Here is a 25,098-nt window from a genome sequence, read left to right as displayed (position 1 = left end):
TTTGGGCCAAAGTTCAGTTCCTCTCATCATGACACAGCATTTTCTTTTAGCTAGCATACATTTCAATTAAGAGCATTTAAAATCACTGGTTTTAAACTGGTTTAAATTCATATGTACTCGCTTTCTTTAAAAGTAATTTTAATTCATCACACCGTATTTCTTTTATTCTTACTGATAATAACTGGTATTCTGGGTAGCCCTGGGGTCTATAGTAATATTTCTACTAATGAAGATTTATTCTAATGAAATATTTGATGCGAGAATCTTTGTGAGCAGAAGTAGGAACAATAAACAAACAGAATATAGTTTCTCGTCTCATTCCTCAAGCTTGGTCACAGGCTCTGTCCTCCACTGGGGGTAAGAGGACATCTGACTTTGGCCTAGGGTGAAGGCCCCATCGTGTCTCTTGCAGTGGGTCACTGCCCAGAGGCTCAGCACGTACCTGTGCTTTGACTAAGTAGCCTCTTGGCAACTCCTCAGTGACTAGTTAACAGGGACTATAACAGGAATCATTTCCTCAGAGGAAACCAGTGTCTTTTGGCATAGAACTTTATCTGAGATAATCATCTTTTTTAACTGGAGGGAGCCCAAGTAGTAATGGGGAGGCCCAGCCTGAACCAGTTACGTAATTCTGTCTGTGGAGAGGTGTCTCAGTGAGCTTGCCCTCAAGACCACTAGGAAAAGCTTATTTATACACTAATGTACATTCTTTCGTATGTGGACAACTTTCTAAATTAGAGATGGAGAAGCCCATGAGTGGCGGTAAAAAAAGCCCGTGTCACTCACCTGCCCTGGTTGTTCACAGGCTGTCTGGTACCTGGCCTGCTGGCACAGTTCTTTGACCCGCTCGTACTTGGGCAAGTGATTTGACTGTTGGATATTCTTGCTGGATTCTTCCTTCTTACGTAGAAATTTGCTTCGACAAAAAGGGAAAAGCTTCGTACGTGAGAAGTGATCTGAATTACGGTCCCTGAGTCCTGCCCTTTTTTTTTTTCTCTGTCACATGACTCCACATTCTTTAAACAGCAAGAAACAGATGTTAATCTCTGTCTACAGGAGTTCAACATAGTGATGGGTCCTTTATGAAAATGACAAGCTGGGCAGGATGAAGATGACAGGTCAGGAAAAGGTTCATTCTTCCCAAAAGCATTAATTTCAAAATTTGGGCATACATGTTTCATTTTACATGTTCAAAGTTCCTTTTGTTAAAAAAATTATATAAATGTTTTCTCTCTCCTTATTTATGTACAGAGAAAAACAAGGCAATGGGCATTAATGAATCAAAAGGGAGAAACCCAGAAGTGACGATGGAAATAATTACAATGGCATACATTTATCTATTTAAAACTAGGAAAGGCACATAAGGAAAAGAAGTAGGAAGTAGAAAGAAAGGTGCTGGGTAAGCCTTGGAGGCAGCTTAGAGAAGAACGTGGGGAGGATGGTAGAGAAACTCAATCTACTGGACTGATTAGAAACCAGTACTGAGAAATGCAACAGTAAATCTACACCCATGATAAAGGCGTTGGTCCAATCTTATGAGAATTTATTCTTTTTGGGGGATGTGGACTCATCATTCTCTTGCTGTTTTGGTATTTTAAAAGTTGATATATCATAATTATACATATTTTGGGGGTATGTGTGATATATTGATATCAGTCTACAATGGGTAATGATCAAATCAAGATAATTGAGATATTCATCATCTCATTTATCTTTTCCTTGTGTTGGGAATATTACAATTCTTTACTTGTAGTTATTTCAAAATATACCGTAAATTATTGTTAATGATAATGTCCCAACTATACTATCAAATACTATAACTTCTATCTAACTGTATTTTTGTACCAATTAACCAACTTGAGGGTTATTCTTTACAATTCTGATCCAGCAATAATTACTCTATTGGCCACCACAGAATAAGCAGCAAATCATTCAATCTTGTGACTAGGCTTACAAAATCTGCATGCTTAGTAAACAAAAATAAGGAGAAAAAAAAAAATACCCAGCAGGGAGAGCTGCCCACTAGGACTGGTTCCCAGAAGCACCCCAGGAACCAATAATTACCCTCTTTCCACTAGGAATGTATCACGCCAAATTTTGGCCTTCTTGTTTGTTCGAAACCTGAAAGCAAAATGGTAATATTTACTGTTGGCATCTGGACGTTTTTCCAAATGGATCTGTGCTAACAGCTTATTTAAAGAAACACCTCTCACTTCCCACAGACCATAACTGCATCTCCATCAATATGCTATTCACAAGCAGCTGAGGAATGCTCAACTTGGGGTGATCCTTGTGGGCAAGGTATATTCTGCCTCCATGTCTTCAGCTGCTGGCTGGCTCTGGGCACCAGCTGGAGCTCAGTGTGTTTGGGGCTGGCTGAGAGGAGGAACAGTGACGCACCTGTTACCTGGCTTTTCTGGGTCCAGAAGTTTGAGGACAGACTTGCCGTCCACATCAGGAGGTGTGTCGAGCCCAGCGATATCCAGGATCGTGGGGGCCAAGTCAATGTTGAGAACGATCTGTGGGACTCTGTAAAGGGGCACACGGTGATGGCTGAGATCCAATGCCAGGGGAAGGTGGTACTTAGGGCTGCTTTTTCTACAACAGTGACTCATTGGCCTTCAACTCTTCTCACCCTCTCATCTGGTCTCCTAGGCATGGGTGGTTGCATGGCAAGGGTGGGTGTTTGATCACAGCAATGACACTGAGCAAGATTAACTGACTCTTGCCAGGTCAGGCTGGAGAGATGCCTGCACCCCTGTGCTCTGACCACATCACCAGGCAAGATGCAGCCTGATACATGGTTTTTGCAGCAAGCATACTTTTGTTTAAAATCCAATAGTCCATAACTCTCCAGTTGAACAAGGGCCTTAAGATCAATATTTTTAAATAGGATGTACAGTTTTTACAGTTGAATTCAATCTATGCTACCTAGTCCTTAAAACATAAAGCCTTCTAGATATAGGTCTGACAATTCCCAGGGTATTTCTAATAATCTTAGGAGGCATAATAACATTCTTCAAAGAAACCCTTCTTAACTTCAGTTGCCCTCTCTCCAGGACGTAGTGGGATGTGGCAGCACATGAGGTACATGGGGGAGATTCAGAATATCTGGGCTCTGGGCCCCACTGCCAGCACTTCCAGAATCAGGGATCTGAGATGGGCACTGCCACTGACTGCCTAGCTTCACTGTTACATCAGGGGTCCAGGCTAGATGACTTTTAAGGGCCACGCCAGCTTCTGGATTCTACTTCTACTTTTTCTTTTAGTCTTCCCATAATTCTTTCATGGATGCAATATCATTTTATTCAAAACATTCTGAGATGATTGGCAAGGCCATTTTATGATGGGAAAACAGAGATGCAAAGAGATGCAGTGACCTGCCTACAGTGACAGAAATAGCAGCCTAGTCCTTCAGCTCTTTTTCCTTTAAAAGAAAAGCCAGCGTTTAAAAATTTATCTTTTAAAAACATTTCTTTCGGAAAAAATTTTAAAACTTAAACACTAAAAGGATGGCATCGGTTTTTATTTATTTATTTATTTTTTAATGACAGCGCATCTCTGATTCAAAGAAGGATGATGTCCCAGAAGATCACATCCTGTCTGTGCACACAGACCAGAAAGATATGGATTCCAGTCAATTTGAGAGAATTAGTCATTGATACAGTTATTTTTCCTTTCTCTTTAAGTAGTATACTTCAGCTAATTTAAGATGTGGCAGGGGGGAAAAGGTTTTCATCTTCCAAATTAACCAACCTACACACATCCTTTTTTGTTTGGGATGAAAGGAAACCGGATACTGAGACTGGTAATTGAATTATCTTAGACACACATGAGGTACGACAGTTGAATGTTGCAAACAGAGAAATACGTACATTGATCCTGGTTCTACACTTGGACCACGAATAAAAAAAGGCACACGAATATCAAAGTCATATGGCATGGATTTCCCCTTGACCAGTCCAAACTGTCCAATGTGGTAACCATGGTCGGCGGTGTAAATGATGTAAGTGTTCTCCAGCTCCCCCGTCTCCACGAGCATGTTATACAGCTGAAATACAGCACAGGAACAAGTCAGAATCAATTGTGCTGGTGTAAGATGATGCTCAATAATGTTGCCACAATTACCCCCAAATCTTTTTCCTGTTATTTTTAAAAGGCAAGAGTTGCTTTAATAACATTATGTATATTTTCTCTTTGCTTACAATCTGGGAGGGAAAAGGTCCATGGTAAAGTTGAAACGTAACTTTTTAGAATCTAGCACATTCTACTTACAGGCTTTTTGTTTGCTTGTTTGGTAAAACAAAAACAAAAACACCCCACACAACAACTTCTACCATCAAACTTTATAGGCTGTATTTTGAAAACCCATTGTTAAAGTTATCATCACATATCTAATTACCGAGGGTTAAAAACAGGCTGCTTCCGAGCCTGATCCAGTTAAATCCAGCCTGAGGCACATCTTGTTTGGCTTATACTATGTTTCAAAGTTCAGAAAATTTCAAATAAAACTTTTTGTGTTTCTGGCTTCTTTAAAAAGTCAGAAGACCTGCTGATACTTGATCCACATTTCGACATGGCAAAAATTTAGCTGGAGCTGAGTAATTGCTGTTGCTTTAGATGGGGCCCTTAACTCCAAGTTCAAGTTCACCACAAGCTCCATCATTCTTCATTGTCTTTGAGGATGTGGCCCTTGATCTATGCTGATTTGATTTTTCTCTCCTATTTTTTACTGGCTGCATAAGAAACCAACTCTGGAGAGGTAGATGGAATGAGGACAAGATAGGGGAGGGATGATTAAGCCACTAAATACATACTCTCTCTCTTTCTTTCTCTCTCAACGTGATGCTGGAAAATGAAGGGGAAAAAACCAAACAGGATTGGCAAGAATGAGTCTACACCAAGGAAGCTGGGCCAAAAACTATCACCGAGGTCAGTTCATGTGCTTACCCTCTCCACAGAATCATCCACTGACATCAAAGTCTGGAGCCTTTTGCGCTGTAGAATGTTTGTAAATTCCATGTGGATGGGAAGCATTGGTCCTGTATACTGCATAATCCAGTGTTTATCCATATTTGGTGCATAGTTATAACTAGGAGTTCTGCAAATATCCAGAAAGGAATCTTACTATATATTTCTTACTTAGTCTTTCAGGAGTATATCTCGAGGTTGTGAAATAATCATTATGGAGAGATAATTGAGACACTGCTAAAACATATTCCTCTTCCAACTATCTTCTGTTTGCATGTATAAGAAGATGAAGTCTTCACCACCCCAAACAGCAAATATCCTCTGAAGGTGTATATATTCAAACATATAAAACCATGACTGTCAGCTGAATGTGTAATTAGAAGTTCATTTGGGTTCACTGAATAAAATGTGTAAGAAACATATCAAGATGATGATGGTTATGTTACAAATCTGCAGATAAAATCTCAGTAAGGTACAAGGGAATATTCTTATGTGATGTTAACTCATAAAAATTTTATTGCTAATGAGGCTATTAAATGTAGTCACAAATATGTTATGTGGAATGATGAATCATCATTTCAACACATTTTTTCTCTTGAATACTTGAGAAGAGTATTTTATTGATTACTTACTTATCTAGTCTTTATGAGTTTTGTATATAGATACCATTACTTTAATTGGACTTGTGGGAATGATAACCAAGTCTACTTCTGCAATATACATGTTTACCAATAAAGCTATTCATTTAATAAACAAATCAATATAGGTGCAGGGAATAATTTCTGTAAGCCACAAGGAAATGGTCCTATTGTTCCAGAATAGGTTAGTTTGAGTCTATATTTAATCTACCGCAGAGATCCACGTGGTATCCCATGTCTTTTCAGGGTACTGAAAAAAACATGTCACCTTCTCTTGATGTCTCACCCAACTCCCTCTACCATTAGATGCTGCCATCTCATGCTCTGGCATGGGTACACAACATATCTATGCTACGGCAATTCTCATCCAGAGAATTATCTGTTTATATTTGAACTCTTTAACCGACTATAATCCATTTGAATCTTCTTCTTCAATGTTATTAAGCACATAGAGGTTAATATTAAAAACTGAGTGAGAGTTTAACATTTGTTGGGTATTGTGCAAACCATTTTATATACATTAACTCACCTAATTGTCTCGGCTGTTCTGTAAAATAGGTTTATTATTCCCCTTCTACAGCTGAGAAAATCAAGGCTTGGCAAAGTTAAGGAACTCCTCTAAATTAACAACATTAGTAAGTGGTAGAAACAGAACTGAATTCCAAAGCCCATTTGCTTTAACAAAATGAATGAGAAGGGAAGTGAGGGGTGCTTCCTACATCTGAGATTGCTTTTAATATGAACCACAGCTTTACAAATAGGCAGCCTCACAGAATGAGCAACAGTTTATGTGACCGAGAAATCTGATTCCCAGTCTCTGTCTGAGGAGGATCCCATCAGTGAAATGTTGTGGATAATGACAGCTGAATGTGATCCTATGCCATTATTTGTATTATAAAACTAGGGAAAGAATCAGTCACTGGGAGCTTATTGATTTCAGGAGTCTGGACCGAACCCTCCCCTGGTTCTGTGGTGGTGTGGGTTTCCCACAGGGAAAGCCTGGAGTTTCTGAGATTCATGGTGATACACTGGGACACTGCCTTGCACACTGGGTCATATAAATGCCACCTGCTATTATACATGTTCTTCTGCCGGTGGATTTGCAGAATCTCTCTTTTGATAGTAGAAAATGCTGGTTTGGGATCCCTGGCCTTCTTGGTTGACAAAGTTACTCTGGTGACCAGGATGGGTGCTGGTTACCCAGTAGAAGCACAGCAACACAAATAATATAACATTGAGCTCAGAAGACACTGTCTCTAAAAGTGTCTCAGTTATGCTCAGAAGTGTAAGTAACTCATGTTTAAAGAAAGAGACAAGATTTAGAGTGAAAAAGAGGGTGTGGTTCAAATGTGCTCATCTGTAAACAGGTTAATAGCACTTTTCTTAAACAGCTGTTTTGGGCCAGGCGTGGTGGCTCATGCCTGTAATCCCGGCATTTTGGAAGGCCCAGGCGGGTGAATCACCTGAGGTCAGGAGTTCAAGATTAGCCTGGCCAACATGGCTAAACCCCGTCTCTACTAAAAATACAAAAATTAGCCGGGCATGGTGGCAGGCGCCTGTAATCCCAGCTACTCAGGAGGTTGAGGCAGGAGAATCTCTTGAACCGGAGAGGTGGAGGGTGCAGTGAGCCAAGATCGCACCATTACACTCCAGCCTGGGTAACAGAGGGAGACTCTATCTCAAAAAACCACCACCACCACCAACAAAAAACAAAAAACAAACCCAAAGCTGTTTTGAGGAACAACCAGCATATATACATAGCACTTAAAATGCCTAGAACAGAGGCACATGAATTTCCTCCATGAGCCAATAAACAAGCAACTCCCATGTAATTATCTGGGTTGGAAAAAATCCATAGTATTCCAAAACAAACTCTTCAGGTATGACCTGTCATTCTTAAGATAAACTTTCAATATAAACTTTCTCCTGCCTACCAAAGTAAATGATTCATGAACCAAACGGTCCCATTTTTTTTCTTTGGCCTGAAAGAGTTCTTCATATCCAAAAGTAAACCACAGTCATAAGGGAAGTGGGGAGGGACTTAAGCCCATGTCTCTTATTCTTCATGCAGCATGTTGCGTTACAAACAGGATTAGATTAAGAGGTTGAGGAGGAGGAGACAGGGGCTTCTAAATTCCCTCAAAAAGGGTTTTTCACCCATGGGGGTAGTTCGAGGTCAGAGAAATATAGAAAGTTGGTCGTGAAAGGCCCCTAACCATTTACTGATACGTGCCCTGAAAAAGAATACAGCTATGACAGATTACACAGGGTTTCTTTATAATACCTAAACATCCTCTACTTATTGCCTTTGATGTTGGGTTGGGTTAATTTAAAAATAAATCTAGTTGACTTTTTTAAAACCACAAAACCTCAACACAAATAAAAATTACAATAGGGAACTGAAACGCAGGCCCACAGTGGGCAAATTATATCTTCCAGCAGTTACCTTGGTGTGCTTGGCATAGCTCCACCCCACTTGGAGGAACAGGGAAGCTTGCAGCAAATTACAAGCCTCAAATTGGACTCCCGGATTTACAGAATGACATATGTTAAATCTGGCTTATATTAAAAGGGAAAGTTTAGGGACTGATGTCAAAGCTGTCCTCCCCTGCCCGCCCCCCTTATTTTTCTTAATTTCTCGATATGGGAGATGACCCCCAGCTCTGGGAATGAGGTCCCAGGTGGGATCTCAGCAGGCAGCAGGGACAGAGTATACACGTGCCTTTTAAAGGAAGACAGACTGCCACTGCTTCCCACAGAACAGCAGCTGTTCAAGGACCCGCAGGTGGAAGGTCGGGGGTCACTGGAATTGACAATGTTGTTGAAAAGTGATCTTTTGCCAAAGGCCTGTGGTTGCCCCCTGCTGAGGTCTGCCAAATTCCTCAAAGATGCGGCCTTCTGTTCCCCAGTGATAATTAAAGCTTGCTTCCCTAAGGATTGCCTTCAAATTATTCAAACAGGGCCTGGAGCTGTCAGCTGGAACACAAGCCACTGAAAAAAGCAGGTAACTGTTTTTGGGAGAAATGGAAAACCACATATTGAGTTATTCCAGAATGTTTTGGAATTAGACTCAAATATTCATCCCAGCTCTGTTCCTTAATAGTATGTGATCCTGGACAGCTTTTTGTCTAAGTCTCAGTTCCCTCATCTATATAATGGGGATAACAACTTTAAAGAGTTCTTGTGAGGGTTAGGAGATTTCTGTGATTCTAGAGAGCAAATTCTGGGACCATATCACACGCATTCTCATAGGTAGCTGGAAAAGAGCTTATCCCTTAATAGCTCATTTGATTGCTGCAGCAACTGTGAGGACTCAGCAGGGCACATTAGTCCCATGTTACAAATGAGGAAGTAAAGTACACAGAGGTGGCTCAGAAATAATGCACCGGGATAGCTCTCCATCAGTGCCCCTCCTACAACACCACACGGGCCACAGTCTTGAACCAGAAGTCCCACAAAGTGCCTCAAAAATCTCACTCATTAAAAGGAAAATTGATATATCCATTTCTTCCTATCAAAAGTAAGTCCTAAAATCTTAGCATTCATCCTGATTTACAATACCACCTGCTTCTGCTTTCCCATCAGGTATCTTCCCATCAGTTGCTGGGAAAACTTTTGTTGCAAATACAGAATAAAGCCTGGCTCTTCTAGGCACACTGGCTGCATCCATGAAAAGGTAGATAACACAATACTGGTTATTAAAATTGAGACGACTAAAGACAAGACTATCATTTTCAAATTTCCATTGCTTTCTTAAAAAAAAATTCTGTGTTGGAGGTAGAGTCACACATGCCTAACCTGGGAAGACCTTTCTCTTGCCTGTTAGATAAGGGCTTCACCCAGTACTGCACACTCCAGACCTTATCCTTCCAAGAAAACATCCCTGTAATCCTCCATAGACTATTCCCATACATAAAAGTTTAACTTTTCCCAGCGAGGCCTCCCTGCATATTGTTTTCCTGTAGTCACTGCTCGTTTGGATTTATTGCTCAGTATGCTGGATCATGGATACTTGAGTCCACTGTACTTGTAAGCTCAACCTTCACCATCATGCCAATTCTCCTGGCTGTTTGATTTTCTTTCTGGTATTGCTTATTGACATGACAGAAACAAGAATTCTGAAAATCAATAATGTTACCTTTTTTTTTGACAGGTGAGTATTTTAGGAGAATTATTCTTACTAGCAAAGAAAGAGTTTCAAGAGATGCATGTTTTGTACATTAAATTTACACCTGGGGAATGGCAAAGAACTTAGGAGTTCATTTTTAATGCTGATGGCCTTTGGTGTCGCTCCAGTGAAAATGAATATATTTCTAGTGTTTTGTATCTGAACATGTGTTTTCTTTATTTATTTAGTCTCAAACAAACAAACAAAAAGCCCTAATGATCTAACCCTTAAAGGTCACTGGTAGCAGAACCGTCATTCTCTTAGAAATGAAATAAGACTTCAATTCCCAGAATAAGCCAGTGATACAGATGTAAGGCACACATTCAAAGCATTAAATTGGAAATTCTATACTTAATCTCTCAAGCTGCACCATCTCAGTTTTCACTAAAACTGAACTTACTTAATTGACTTTGTGGAGATATTCCCCACCTGAGTTCAAATATCTGTAGATATGTAACATTTGAACATACACAGGATAATACCAAATGATCTTGATTGGAGGTATATAAGAAAAATAATTCAGAGTATTTAATGAAGCTATAAATATCAATTAGAATTGTGCAGATGCATGGAATTGTTTGTAGCTCTAATCTGAATTGTGACTGTGATGTGAACTGAGTAAGTCTGGTGGAGTGAGAAGATCACCTGGGGCCAAGAGAATTGAGTTTCAGCTCTAGTTTTGTCCCTAAATACTCATGTGACCTTCACAAAACCATCTGGGCCTTCATTTAAAAAACATAGACTTTGGGTCTTTGTTTTTTAATCTAAAAAACTGGAATTATATTATCTCTGAGTGTCTTTTAAATTCATGAAACCAACTGTTTAAATATTTTGATACTATTTTTAAAATGTTTTCATGTCAGCTATTTAGCAAGGTGAACATGTTTGTTCATTTGCTAAGCAACAATGAATTGTGCAACTACTTTGTCGGAAGGCATGTTCACCAGGCACTGGGAGGTAAAGAGATGAAGCATTTTTGTCCCTGTCTTCAGAGCAAAGCTACCTGCAAAATTCCAGGGCATCATTCACCTGATAAGTTATTTGAATGCCCCCTGGAGTTGTGCAACTCGACTTCAGGGATCTCAGTAAACAAGCAACACCAACGCTAACGGTATAATTAGTAAATGATCCACCCAGAGAAGAACGAGCTAGAAACAGAGAAAAGGGAGCAATGAGTTCTGCCCAAATCACATTTTTCTTTTCTTTTTTTTTTGTAGAATTTAAACTTTTCTCATTTTCAAAAGCACGTCCTTTCATGTATTTGTGGAAAGAGGTATGAATGTGCAAATTCTTTTAAGGCAAGACATTTCTTTTCAGCTTTAGATAACAAAGGTGTTTCAAAACCTTTGTCCTGTGGCTTGCACAGAAGGAGTTTTCCCTTTGACATCTATGTTTATTCAAAAGCTCTACCTTCACAACAACTCTTGCAAATTAGTGCACACGGACTGTTCTACCAAGAGTTTAGATTTCACTTGAACTTGTGTATTTGTGTGTGTGTGAGTGTACATGCACACACACACAGTCACACACATTTATAGGTATGGGAAGAAAGAACTGTTAAATTGGAATAACAGGCCAGGTGTGCTGGCTCATGCCTGTAATCCCAGCACTTTGGGAGGCCGAAGCAGGCGGATCACCTGAGGTCGGGAGTTCAAGACCAGCCTGACCTACAAGGAGAAAACCCGTTTCTACTAAAAATACAAGATTAGCCGAGCGTGGTGGTGCATGCCTGTAATTCCAGCTACTCAGGAGGCTGAGGCAGGAGAACGGTTTGAACCCGGGAGGCAGAGGTTGTGGTGAGCCGAGATCATGCTGTTGCACTCCAGCCTATGCAACAAGAGTGAAACTCCATCTCAAAAAAAAAAAAAAAAAAAAAGAAATTGGAATAACAACAACAACAAATTTTCAAAGTTGACAGGGGCATAGTTCGTAGAAGGGTGATAAGGAGGTCCCTTAGTTTCCTATAGAATCACCGGGGAGGTAAGTGGCATCTCCTTCCTGTCACGGCTTTTGTCCACAGGTGTGTATCATGACATCACTGAGGCGGGAAGAGAGAAGTACATTAAAGCAGGGGTGAAGGAATTGCATCCCTATGGAGGTTCTGGGGAAGTAAGTTACTGAAAAGTAGAGTAGAGTCTTAGCCAGAGTGCAGGGCTTTCTAATAATAGGATTATTATGTGTGTTATTATGACAGAGGCTTCCTCAGATTTCTCAGTGGCTATGAGTAGCTGAGTTACCGTTTGATTAAACTATTTTCCCTGTCAACAAGTGGTCGATAATCCCCTTTCACTCTTCCTTGGTAAGCATAAGCTCTACCATCAATTTGTAAAGCTAACAGGCCAATAGCGAACTGGCTTCCTCTCTTTGTTGGGAACGGCAAACACCTTGGAAAGATGATACATTCGCCCCAGTTCTGAGAGGATCAGGTAGTTAAAACCCGATGCCAGATGAAAGCGATCCGAATGATGCCTGACCACCAAGGAAGAAGACCAAAAGGAAAGTGTTCACGTTACTTGCATCCCTGCAACTGGGGAGAACCTACGGTTTCTTACGCAGTGTTCACAGGGCCTGCCAAATATTTCTGCAAAGTACTTAACTTCTTGCATCCCTTTGCCTGAATGTGTTGCTAATGTTTTCGCTAAGGAAGCTGGTCATTGAGTAGCTCCATGCACTACCGTCGGCAGCTTGTCTTCAATTTGTCTCACTCCTTTTGTCTGAAGACTGAACTCTGAACCTGTGCACATGCTCACTCCTTCCAGCCCCTTCCTCCAGCAGTAACCAGGGAGACCTTTACAGCAAAGATGCCAGGAATTCAAGGCTTTCAGGGTATGCAGGAGACCACAGTCTAGGTGCACAAAACCCAAGGATTAGCAGCAAAGAGAAGCTGAATCCCTCAACCAACCACATGAATTTTCATTTCCTGTGGCTAAGGGAGTTCTCCAAACTGGCACTTACCCATAGCACATACTTGCACCTGGAAAAGATAACACAGTCCAGATTGGTCCTTATCCTGTCTATTGTATTGGAATGGGCAGGTGTGAGAGGCTCATCACAATGTGAGTCTTAGCTTGTCAAGAGGTATGTCATGTCACAATGGACAAGCATCAAGTTGTCATTTCTCTCACTGCTTCCCCTAAACCTTAAGTTGAGCCATATGAAATTGCCCTTTTGTAGGTCAAGAATGATAGAATGTTGGTAGTTTCTTACTAGAAAGCATCAATAAGAATTGACACTTATGAAGCAGCTTCTATGTCCCAGGCTCTATGTGGGGACTTTACCTACATTGCCTCTCTTAATTTCTCTTCATGACATCACATCAAGGTACTAGTATTATCTCCATTTTGCAGATGAGACAGTGGAGGTTTCCAGAGATTAAAGAAAGCACCCATAGACTTAGTGAGGGCAGCTCAGACAGGAAGCCAGGCTTGTTAGCCTCTAAGGCCACACTCTGCCCTGTGTAGATTTTACTTTACAGAATCACTAAATAAGGGCAATAGATGGTTCATTTGAACTAAAAAGGAACTACTGAATCTATTTGCACGTGGAAATGTCTGAGCCACCTCCTATTTTGTTACTTCCCAACCTCCAGTGACTCTTGGCTTGCAGTTACATACAAACTCACTGACATCCTCAATATTCTGCAACAGTTTCCCTTTACAGCATTGTTCCTTAGTGCTGCTTTCTTTGTAGTCAATTCTGCAGTTTCTAGGACACATCTTAGATTGCATCCCTTACACAGTGACCGCATGTCCTTGCCATATTCTCTTCCTGAAACCCAATCTCTATACAATCATCTGCAGAAATTTTACCCATCCTTGAGGCCCACTTTGAAAGCCTTGGTCCATGAGTTTTCCTGGTTTCCCTTGAAGATATGAATGCTTCTTCCTCCCCACTCCACAGCCCTACCAATATCTGCTCTGTGCTTGTCACTTCTGGCCCTATTGGTGATATCGCCATTGGGATACTTGCCCATCCTGCCCCTAGAGCAGAGGTTGGGGCAAAGTCACTTTATCAAGGCTAAGATAATATTTCCAGGCTGTATGGTATCTGACACAACTACTCACCTTGGTTTTTGTATTGTGAAAGCAGCCACAGACAATACATAAATGAATGAGCATGACTGTGTGCCAATAACATTTTATTAACAAAAACTGGTGGCAAGCTAGGTTTGGACTGTGGGTACCAGTGTGCCAACCCCTGTCTTAGCTTACCAGTCCTTAAATGTCAGCAACTATGTCTTCCTCATGCTTATCTGTATCCCTGCTGGACTGCATAGTGTCACATGTGGCACTGACGAATATTTGTGGAATGAAATAGAATTTTTAATTACTGGAAGGAGAGATGCTTTTCAAAAAGCTATTGCTGAGACCCTGAGAACTCTGCAGAGCCCTCCCCTCATGCAATATTGAATCTATGCAACTGAGCTCTCAGAACCTCTTGACCTGAGGCTGATTTTCCCGCAGGCTTAGGACCCTGCCTCAAAGCTTCAAAGGCAGGCTGACTTTTAAGGAGCCATAAAGCACTCTGTTTTGTCAACCCCTTCTCCTCCAGCTTAGGGGAACATCTGTAAAGTTTACAGTTATAGGAAGTCACCTTAGGCTGGGTTTCTGCTAATGCAATAAAGAAAGGTAAAGTGATTTCTGATTCATCAGAAATGGGAACAGAGGGGTTCGGGGGTACTGGAAAAGCCCGCAGGACTTTTTCCTTTCATTGAATCAGTTGGCTACTAAATTTGTAAGTGAGCTATAATGGAGAGCCACTTGTCACACATGGGCTTCATTCATGAATTTAGTTGCAGAGTTATATATAGCAGAAGATCTTCAGAAGCTTAAATATCCACCCATGGAGTAGACTCCAAAACATAATGGCTTATCCCAGCTATATTCCCAGGTGCTGGGGCAACCTTCACGATTTGTTGATGATATTTTGTGCATTAAAACACTTCCATGTGGCTAACATGGTGAAATCCCGTCTCTACTAAAAATACAAAAAATTAGCCGGGCATGGTGGTGGGTGCCTGTAGTCCCGCCTACGTGGGAGGCTGAGGCAGGAGAATGGCGTGGAACCCGGGAGGTGGAGCTTGCAGTGAGCCAAGATCGTGCCATTGAACTCCAGTCTGGGCAACAGAGCGAAACTGTCTCAGAAAACAAAAATCCAAAAACAAACAAACAAAAAAACACCTCCATCCTCTGAGTTCCTGGGCATGCTCAGTAGGTTACCCACCCTGGCTTCATATTGTTAGTTCTTGTCCTGAGTCAGCTCTGGCCTCCTTCTTTCTAGTCTAAGTCACGTGATATAGAGATGATCTATGTATCACTGACCAAGAGTCATAAGTCAATTAGTTACAATGAGGTACAAATAAAAATATTTTATAAGACTGGGCGCGGTGGCTCATGCCTGTAATCCCAGCACTTTGGGAGGCCAAAGTGGGTGGATCATTTGAGGTCAGGGGAGTTTGAGACCAGCCTAGCCAACATGGTGGAACTGCATCTCTACTAAAAATATAAAAAATTAGCCAGGTGTGGTGATGTGCGCCTGTAGTCCCAGCTCCTCAGAAACCTGAGGCGGGAGAATTGTTTGAACCCAGGAGGCGGAGGTTGCAGTGAGCCGAGATTGCACCACTGCACTCCAGCCTGGGTGACAGAGCGAGACTCTGTCTCAAAAAAAAAAAAAAAAAAAGAACATTTTATAAAAACTCTAGGGATGTATAGTGACCAGCAACTAGAGAGCCTGCAGTAGTTACTTATCTATTTTCATAAGGTTCTTTCTGCCTGGAATCTTGGCTAATAACCAGTGTGGATGAAAAGAGATGATATTTAAGTACAAATAGATTAAGAACCAATTTTGGAGGTTTCACAATATAGGAAACAGATACCAATTTTCTGTTCCCTGTATCCCTAATGGTCAGACTTTCAGCAGACACAGAGCCAACTCCACTGCTCTGTGTGGAAGACTGAATATTGATGGCAAAGCTTGGGAAGAAATGGTGTCAAATGAGTGAACAACAAAATCATGTTCTTTGCTGCCAGAGCATCCAGATTTTTCCACCTTTGTCTGGTGAGAACTGTGGAACACGACAGCTCTCTGTTCTGTCTCATCCCCCTATGCCATCAGCCCTCTCCCTTGTGCCTTCCCACTTCCCCCATCTCCAAGACTCTTGCCTCTTTTAAAAAAAAAATCAGGTTATTTTAAAGCTGTGACCTGAGAAGCCCTCTTGGGCAAGACACTTAAGTTGCCTTCTGCAGGAATTCTAATTGCACATCTGCAGCAAAGCTGCTACAGTATTCGCCTGGAAAATAAACCCATGTTTCTATAACCAGACCAGGGGTCCCCACTGTGTAGCTATGAAAAGCATATTATTTGATCATCATTATTATTAGATCAGACACACGAATATTATTTAAGACAACGAAAGGAAACTCTTGTAAAACTTGCCCCCATTCACTCTATGTGCGTCTCTTCCTTTCTATTTAGCTACTTGTAAATGCTGGAAATGTGATTCCTCCTCAAACCACCCAGATAAGGCGCTTTCTTTGAGGCTCAGCGGCTCTGCCTGTTCCATGGTCTGCACTTAAGTTATCCTTTCATGAAGGAAGCCTTGTGGATACACAGGGTGGAAGGAAATGGGGGAAAGGGGAGGAGTGGGGCGAGGAGAAAAGGGAAAGGCATGTTCGGCAGGTCGCAGGTTGAGTTTATTACTTACATGTGTTGGGAAGCATTGGGGTACAGTTTAGAAAACTGTGGGGCCGAGTCCTCGGGGCCGTGGGGCGCAGCGTGGCTGATCACCATCATTACGGGCCTATGGGGATACATTCTCTTAGACATTTTGAAGTAATTAATGCTCTCGTTAGTGATTAAGTCTGTGAAGTAGTCCTGAAACATACATTTGACACAAAACAAAAATTACAAAAGGTGACATTCATCAGATCACATTTGAATAACTGCTTTCCCCAGAAGCAATTCACTGCACGAAGTGGTAAGGTCTACAGCAGGAAGGAAGGCTGCACCTCCCAAGGCAGCCAAACATCTTCGATAATAGAGAAAATCAGCTGCCAGTTGTTTTCTAGGGTTGCTAGCTTGTTAACATGTGAAAAATGGATTTTAAGTAATATACAACTTAGCAATGGGGAAAAAAAGTCAAGTCATGTTTGCCCAAGATAATGATTAATCTGGCAATAAAAGCACTAGAACACATGAAACACCAGATACATATTTCACTCTCAGGTTTCATTGATGTAATTCCTTGGCAAAAAATTTAATTACTTTAAGGGCAGGAAACACCCACGCCCACTTCAAATTTACAGTTGCAGAACACACACACACACACATACACACACGCACACAAATACGCAAACACAAGAAAATACATTTTCTTCAAATGAAAAATCGACCTGTGGGAATTACAACAATCACTAATCAAAGTCATGGCCAAAATCTGGGAGCACAGGGAAAAGCTGTAACATTTGATCAGTTAATTTACTTGAAACACTTGAATAGGGAGCAGTTGATTTCCTGCAGATTATACTGTGTTAATTGCACAACTAAAGCAATACAGCTGCTGGGATTAGAGTCTGACTTGCTAATAAAATGACTTAACCCACAGTCAGGAGGGCTGATGCAGGTCTGTAAGAGGGAGGGAGGAAATGGAGTGAAAAGGAAAGAAAAGATGAAAACTTAAACCACCTGCTTTTTTTAAGTGTGTGTCATTGGCTTGGAGCTCCAGTATAAACTTTATTCAGAAAGTGTTTAGGCAATATTTGCAAATGTTGAAGGCTCCCAGGCATGGCTAATCACATGTTGTAGATTTAAGGACCAGAACAGCTGCAAAAGCAGTATCAGAGGGATGGTGTGTGTCACATGTCATTGTTAGGGCAACTCTACAGGCTATCTCCTTCCTCTTCCAAGGGGGTGTCTGTTTCATTCTTTTCCTCACTGAAAAAAAATATATATTTTTTTCAGACACAGTTGTCTTTGACACTTAATCAGCTGTGATAATGAACAAGTTATGCTGATTTAGTATTTGGAGAGAATCTTGATTACTTTGCTCTCTTTAGGACAACAGGGAAAGAAAGGTTAATAACTTGAACAAGGAGCATGAAAAGCATCCCTACAGACAGCAAAGGAGAGCAGTGACAATTAGTGCACATGGTCTGCACCATTTGCATGCAATGATTTTATCCACAGCCGGGGATATGAACTAGGATGAGTGGTTGAGCCACTCTAGAATGCTTTTTTCTCATTTTTGCAAATGAGGATATTGCTCAAATTTGCCTCCAAGGTCTATGCTAACTTTTAACTTTCATGAGTTTGGAAGCCTATTAGCAATGTTTATGAATTCATTTGCATTCATTGTTTTCTGAAGGGTATGAAGGAGCTGGACTTACATCTTATCTCCCACCAAGTCCCTTGTGCTCAAATCAGGCCAAGCAAAAAGACAGCAATATGCCAACATTAAATCAAGTTCTCTCCTTCCGATTTCTACCAAGTGATCTAGCCTGTTGGGAGAGGTTGCTAGATAGAGCAGATTCTCAGCTTCTTTTATATAAATGAAGAAGAGATGGGTATGGCTGGAAGGGAAGGGGATATTTTAGGCAAATTAGCAGGCTAAATTCAAAGATATTTTCCCCTTTATTCTTATGATTTGAAAAAAATTTAAACCTAAGTCAGCTATCACAAAATCTTTGTGAATTTTTAAGTCAAAACTAGAACCCATTTGTCAAAGAACCATAGGACATTGATTTCAGTTTCTCTGAACCGATTTGAAAATCCTAGAATTGATAGCATTAGAGACTTTTGTGGACGCTTGCTGTGATAGGGCAGGTATCCTTGTCACATATAAGCTTGGTCAGAACAGGAGTAAAAACAAGGAATGTGGTTTTTCAACCTTTAATTATTATATTTATTTGCTCTTATGCTTGTGCCTAAATCTGAAGCCACAGACAAAATATACTTTTGTCCCAATGAAAAGTAAAACAGTACAAGATGAACATTTGATTGTGTGGACAAGTCCCTGGTTGGGTCCAGGGCAGCTAGGGGGACAAAAATTATCACAAGACAGAGCAGAGAATTCTGATTTTCTTGATGATACTTTCATCAAAGCCTGATTGCCTTTCATCCTGATGAGGGAAATCACTACACAAAGGCAGCGTTCCTTGAGAGTCTTTTCCTTGCCTAGAGTTTAAAATTACCTTAACATTTCTCATGCTAACATTGTGAGAACATAGAAAGCCAATCTTGTGGATAGTTTAACTCACTGAAAATGGCTTTTCCCCATTATGCACAAAGTAAATTGATGCAGTGTAAAAGTGCCTGAAAATTACCTTTGCATAATCAAATCCATGCTTTTCTTTGATGCCATTGCGACAAACAGTGTAATTATAGAAGCGAGAATTCTTGATTAATCCAAGCCATTCTCGCCACCCAGGGGGGATGTAGCTGCCATTATATTCATTGAGGTATTTTCCAAAAAAGGCTGCAGTGGGGAAAAAAGAATTATTTTTTTTTCATGTAAAATGATTAATCCTAAATAAATGGATAAGTATAAAATTATGACTTGTAAAAGAGATGGTAAAACAAAAGTTGGCCTAGGTAATGTGAATGCCAAAATGACATTAGTGTAATACTCCAATCCTTTGGCAAAGTGACATAAACACATTTTTAAAAAATAAATAGAAGTCGTATCCAAGTACATGGATTACAGCTCAATGAAAGCATCATAATGATCACAGCACTCTGGGTGCATTTACTTCTTATGGTCCTACTGCAGTAAAATCAGGCTATGCCCTTTTGTCAAGTTGATGAAACAATCAGAGAAGTAGCGTGAGATTTGGAATGCAACCACCGGGCAAGTGTTGGAGAACTGAAAGTTCAGTCCTTGTGATAAGTTTTCTAACTTACTATTTGAGAATTGTGAATTATAAAAACACTATTGAAAAGCTTGTTTTTGTTTTTACATATCCAGAAAGTACAAATTTTCTAAACCAGGGAACCGTGGTAAACTCCATTTTTATGGGATATGGTCAGGTTTTATATCACATGTATAGTATGTAATGGGTGTTTATGTCACATGTATTTTATGAATGTATTTATCTATTATTGATAATAAAAATTCTCTCAACATAAAGTTACTATATAGATTACTAATTTTCATAGAATTACAGTATAGTAGAAGTATATGTGGCGTGAAGACAACACAGTTCACTAAAAAAGCCACTGGAAGGCCTTCACATTTATAACTTTGTCATGTCACTTCCAAGAAAGACCAGTGTGTCACAGGGCCGACTGGGCCTTTCTGAGAGGGTGAGTAGAAATTTGGTTTTCTGCAAAAGATGATGACAGGAGAGGGGTACGGGAAGAAAAGAAGAAGCTGGGATTCCAGGAACAATATGGGTTCATTCTTGAAGTGAAAAATGCATTACAAACTAGCCGAATGGTAGTCATAAATGTATTGGAATACTTTTGAGAGAGAAAGAGGATGCTATTTGTAATTGTAATTACAGAAAATCTGGTATAAACAAGCACGATTCTGGGTAAACCTAAATGTTTGGTCACTCTAGCCACATACATAGCTTTCCCTTCAAGTAGAAAGGGCCAGAGAAAACTTTATTTTATATATATCTGTATAGGTATATGCATGTGTGCGTGTATGTATATATGTGCGTGTACACACAAACACACATCCCTATACATACATACACATATGTAGGCAAGTGTTAGTTTTTGTGATGTTATAAAGCTGTTGCCAGACGCCTTCCATGTCAAAGCCATTTCCTGGCTTCCTTAGATTTTGTAGGTGCCCTTGCTTACATCCATGGTAAAAAAAGTAGTTCCTGGAAGACTGGCTTGGGATAATAGAAACGAATTCTAGAACTGGGGCACTTTATTGACATTGGTCTGAAAACACACATTCTGAATTTTAAACTTAATGTACATAATTTTGGTGTCTCTATGGGATAGCTAATCAGCTTGCTTTTATCTTTGATATACAACTACAGATGGTCCCTGACCTGTGATGGTTCAATTGAAGATTTTCACATTTACAGCGGTGTAAAATTGGTATGCATTCAGGACAGTACTCAATCAACCCTATGAGAGATTCAGTACTTTATTACAAGCCTATTGGCTTTGTGTTATAGGCTTGTGTTCGATGATTTTGCCCAACTGTAGGCTAATATAAGTGTTCTGAGCACATTTAAGTTAGACTGGGCTAAGTTAAGCTCTGGTGTTCGGTAGGTTCGGTATATTAAACGCACTTTTGACTTACCGTATTTTCAACTTATGATGGGTTTATGGGGATGTGACCCCATCATAAGTCAAGGAGCATCTGTACCTGTAGAATGCCTCCATCTGAATGTTTTACTTGCTTCCTAATGCCATTACCTAAAATGGAATTACCAGTTTTCCCTTTCAGCTTTACTCCATTCCTCTGAATGGCATAATCACCCTCCATGAACTGTGTTTGGTCCTCCAGAGTCTCCTCTGCTTCCGCCTGCTCCTGCACTCCCCTTGCTGGGCAGTTGCCACCCCCTATTGGGTGTGCCTTGGAAACAGTGCTCAAATCCCTCCCACCATCCCTGGTAACTTGCCACCCCCCACAGATGCTCATGGTCTCCCTGACTTTCCCAGCCAGGCTGGAGGGTCTTTCCACTCCGATTGCCACTGATAGATCTTCCCAAGGACCTGCTCTGGTTACTTCACCCTCTTCTCGCAATCTCAGATAACCCTTACTGACTGCAGAATCAACTGTACTCTGCTAGCTTGCCCTCAGAGTTACCTTGAGTTTGGACAAAATCCTTCCCTTTCCAACCCCATCTCCTATTTCTCTGTTAATCGTCCCTCTCTCCAGCTAATGTTTCCTCTATTTGCTCTCTGGTTCCCACCTCTATATTTCTGCTTGTGCAATTCTCTTTATTTGCCTCTTTATATATCAAGGCCAGAATAGATGCCATTTCATTCACAGTCTCTGTCTTAATTCCACAACACTGTCTTTGTGGTTCTAATGTCATCTTCCCTTTCTCCATTGTGGTATAGTCATATTCATATAGAAGCTGAATACCTACTAGACTATAAGCTTTTTGAGGGCAAACATTGCCTCTGCCTTGTCTCTGAGGCACTCTCCATCCTTGCACACAGTTCAGGGCTCCATCCTTTTTGTTTCTTGAACTTGGGTTCATGAACCCAATGTATTCTGGGGACTTTACTAGGTCTAGACTTTTAAAAATTTGTGATTTTGCTTGAATTATCTTATTTATTCTTTTGAGATGGAGTTTCACCCTATTGCCCAGGTTAGAGTACAGTGGCGTGATCTCGGCTCACTGCAACCTCTGCCTCCCAGGTTCAAGCGATTCTCCTGTCTCAGACTCCCAAGTGGCTAGGACTACAGGTGCATGCCACCACACCAGGCTAATTTCTTTTTTCTTTTTTTTTTTAAGTAGAGATGGGGTTTTACCATATTGGTCAGGTTGGTCTCGAACTCCTGACCTCAGGTGATCGATCCACCTGCCTAGGCCTCCCAGAGTGCTGGGATTACAGGCATGAGCCGCCGCGCTCAGCCAAATTATATTTTTTAAAGCTGATTTGGCCTTCAAAACATTTTCACAGAATAGAGCTGTAGAGTTTCCAAAATTGTTATTTCTTATTACATTATTTTTAAAAGAGTCTAGACTCCAGTCTGAGAAATATGGCAATGTGTGTGTGTTGAATGAATGTTTATTGTTGACTCTGTGAATGAGTGAACCCATCAGGTCGTCAGTCAGCCAAGTGCCCACTGCTTAAGGATTCTGTCAGGGGCATTGAGCAGGTTGATCAGTGTAGGGCCAAGTGTCAAAGGGTCTCACATCAGGTGACTCAGGATTTCTTTCTGGGCTGACTATGTGTAGTAGGAATTCTTCTAATGAGGAATTCCTGTCTTAGAGACGAACTGACCTTTTCACATAGAACCACAAAATGATTTTCCTTTTCCAACAACATGCAGTATGACTTGGAGCCACAGGCAGCAGACCAAGGCCACACCCCACTAACGTTCAAAGGGACTGTTTCCAAAAAGCTTGCACTTAACAACCTCAGGCCCCGTGCTTTCCTTGGCCTCCTCCTCATCCCTACGGGTTTATCACACTTTTCTCTCCTCTTTTTTTTTTCCAAAAAGGCAAAAAGCATAGTGATTGAGAATATAAATCCTAGAGCCAGCCTTCTTGGGTTCAAATTCTGGCCCTAATACTTGCTAGGGTATCCATCTACATGCAAGTTACTTAACTTCTCCCTTCCCCAACTACCCTTCTATAAAGCCACTGTGGTGATAACGATAATGGTGGCAGGATTGTTTCGAGGATTAAATGCATCAACACATATGTAAAGCACTGAAAACAGTGCCTGGCACAAAACAAGGGCTTGTGAAGTGATCCTACAACTAATATTGTTATTAGCGTCACCATTATCAGTATCCTTTTGGCCCTGTCTTATAGTAAATGATTTTGTATTCTGCAGTGTAAAGAAATCTCACACTAGAGTTCTGCACTTGTGCCCTTGAAAATATCTCTTCGGAGGTTACATATTTTCTTCCCCACTACTATTTGTTTTGTGGCAACAAACTCCTCCATTTGGCTTACATTTTTCTGCTTAATTAGTTTTATTTTTTTTTTCTGCACTTTAAGTTACTTCGTTGTTGGGGTTTTTTGTTTCCTCTCCCCACGTCATTCCTGCCCTTTCCTCATTGTTTTACTTTGTAGGATATTTTGTACTGTTTTCTACCCATTGCCATGGCATTCCCCTTTGACTTAATCCTTCCCTTATAAACTATTCCTTCAAGTCTTTTAATAGTCCTTGCTATTTGCTTCAGAACTCCCTCCAGGTTTTCGGTGTCTCTGTGTTAATGGAGCGTAAGAAATGTATTCAGTATTCCAGATGTGCGCTTACCCATCACACTCATCCCAAGGCCGATGGGGGCCCCGGGTGTCAGGGTGCAGCACTGTTGGCCTCCAGTTGCTCTGGACTTTTTGTTGCCTCATGACATTGAGACTCGTTTGTAATCACCCCTGGCCTCTTTCAACATGATGTTTCCTGGCGGTGCTCTGCAATTGATTATCTGGCCTGCTAATTATTTTCCTCCAGATGTATTAAATCTCTCCCTTCCTAAGGTGAATTTAGCTTTCTTGCCCATATTGCCATTATGTCTACATGTAGGTTACATATAGTTCAACGTTTTTCCATCCTTCGGCATTGGCAATTCAATTCAATTCCTGCTATCTGAATACATCGCTAACATGCCATTCACCCATCCTCTTTTTTTTGGACACCATTAAGCACTTCCCCTTCACAGCAGTTTAAGAAGGTGGTGGGGGTTGGGAGGCAGGGAGAAAGATCAGAAGACCTGATTGTAATTATTGTTGGCTTTAGACCACGCTACTTCTGTCTAGGACAACCGGTTCCAAAATGCTTAGAAAAATGTCCTGGAACTATCTGAAGCCAAGACATTTATTTTAAAGCCAGCAATAGTAACTAACCCGAAGATCTGATGCTGCAGAAAAGTCAAGTATTATTTAAGGTATCAAAAGATATATTGAAATTTTAATCCATTTAATTGATAGACTTAGGGTGATGGGATTTCATGGTAGTAACTATAAATACAATTTTGAACCAAGTTAAAATTATGATTAATGTCAGTTTGTATACAGCAGTCTGGTTTCCCAAACCAGATTGTAAGTACAGTGAAGACAGGAATCTTACTTTAAATGTCTTCAACCCAATGTCTAGTATGTTCCAAGCACACTGTGGTTTAACAAATATATGAGGTATCTTATGTTTATGTACTTATCAAGAATCTACATCATAATAAAATTAAGAATATTAGTTTGTCTTACTTTAAGTGAACTCTACATTTAAAAACATCTTATATTAGAGAATAAGTATACTTGCTATAAGTAACATAAATTTTGTAATGTAAAAAGACAAAAAAATTTTTGATCCAATATTGTATTTACCATTAATTGACATAATTTTTCTTTTTCAGAACTAAGGCCTATGATTTTGATTTATTACAAAAGAATTCTTCACAAAAAGATTTATTGCAGATGTCTATTAAATATTGTCCGTTCTACCTCAGTGACATGAGGTAGAATTCATGTGATTAAGATTTAACTCATATGTGATTTTACGTACCATGTGTTAGGATTGTAATTAGAATACCACAACTGTTAAATGAATCAATATTATAATTACCATGAGTATAATAAAGTTATAACATACAGTAATTTCGGGCAAGAAAGAAAACTTGGGAATCATTCTAGGCCAATCTCTGCATCGTACAGATTGGAAAACTGGCCTGTC

General features: G+C 40.4%; 1 protein-coding gene across 9 annotated transcripts in view; it reads right to left on the bottom strand.

Annotated features, from left to right (window-relative positions):
- SULF1 (sulfatase 1) overlaps nucleotides 1-25,098 on the bottom strand; it is a 192,121-nt gene that overhangs the window by 52,970 nt on the left and 114,053 nt on the right. For all 9 annotated transcript variants that reach the window (XM_073018149.1, XM_008000811.3, XM_008000817.3 and 6 more), the window contains 7 exons: nucleotides 19,098-19,249; nucleotides 16,481-16,650; nucleotides 4,951-5,101; nucleotides 3,876-4,051; nucleotides 2,401-2,529; nucleotides 2,065-2,121; nucleotides 787-916 (listed from right to left, as the gene is read on the bottom strand). In XM_073018149.1, coding sequence (XP_072874250.1) covers nucleotides 787-916; nucleotides 2,065-2,121; nucleotides 2,401-2,529; nucleotides 3,876-4,051; nucleotides 4,951-5,101; nucleotides 16,481-16,650; nucleotides 19,098-19,249 — 965 coding nt within the window. The remainder of the gene's footprint in view (nucleotides 1-786; nucleotides 917-2,064; nucleotides 2,122-2,400; nucleotides 2,530-3,875; nucleotides 4,052-4,950; nucleotides 5,102-16,480; nucleotides 16,651-19,097; nucleotides 19,250-25,098) is intronic.

Source organism: Chlorocebus sabaeus, chromosome 8 (genome assembly GCF_047675955.1).
Source record: "Chlorocebus sabaeus isolate Y175 chromosome 8, mChlSab1.0.hap1, whole genome shotgun sequence".
NCBI classification, from domain to species: Eukaryota; Metazoa; Chordata; class Mammalia; order Primates; family Cercopithecidae; genus Chlorocebus; species Chlorocebus sabaeus.
This window is presented reverse-complemented; position numbering and strand designations above follow the sequence as displayed.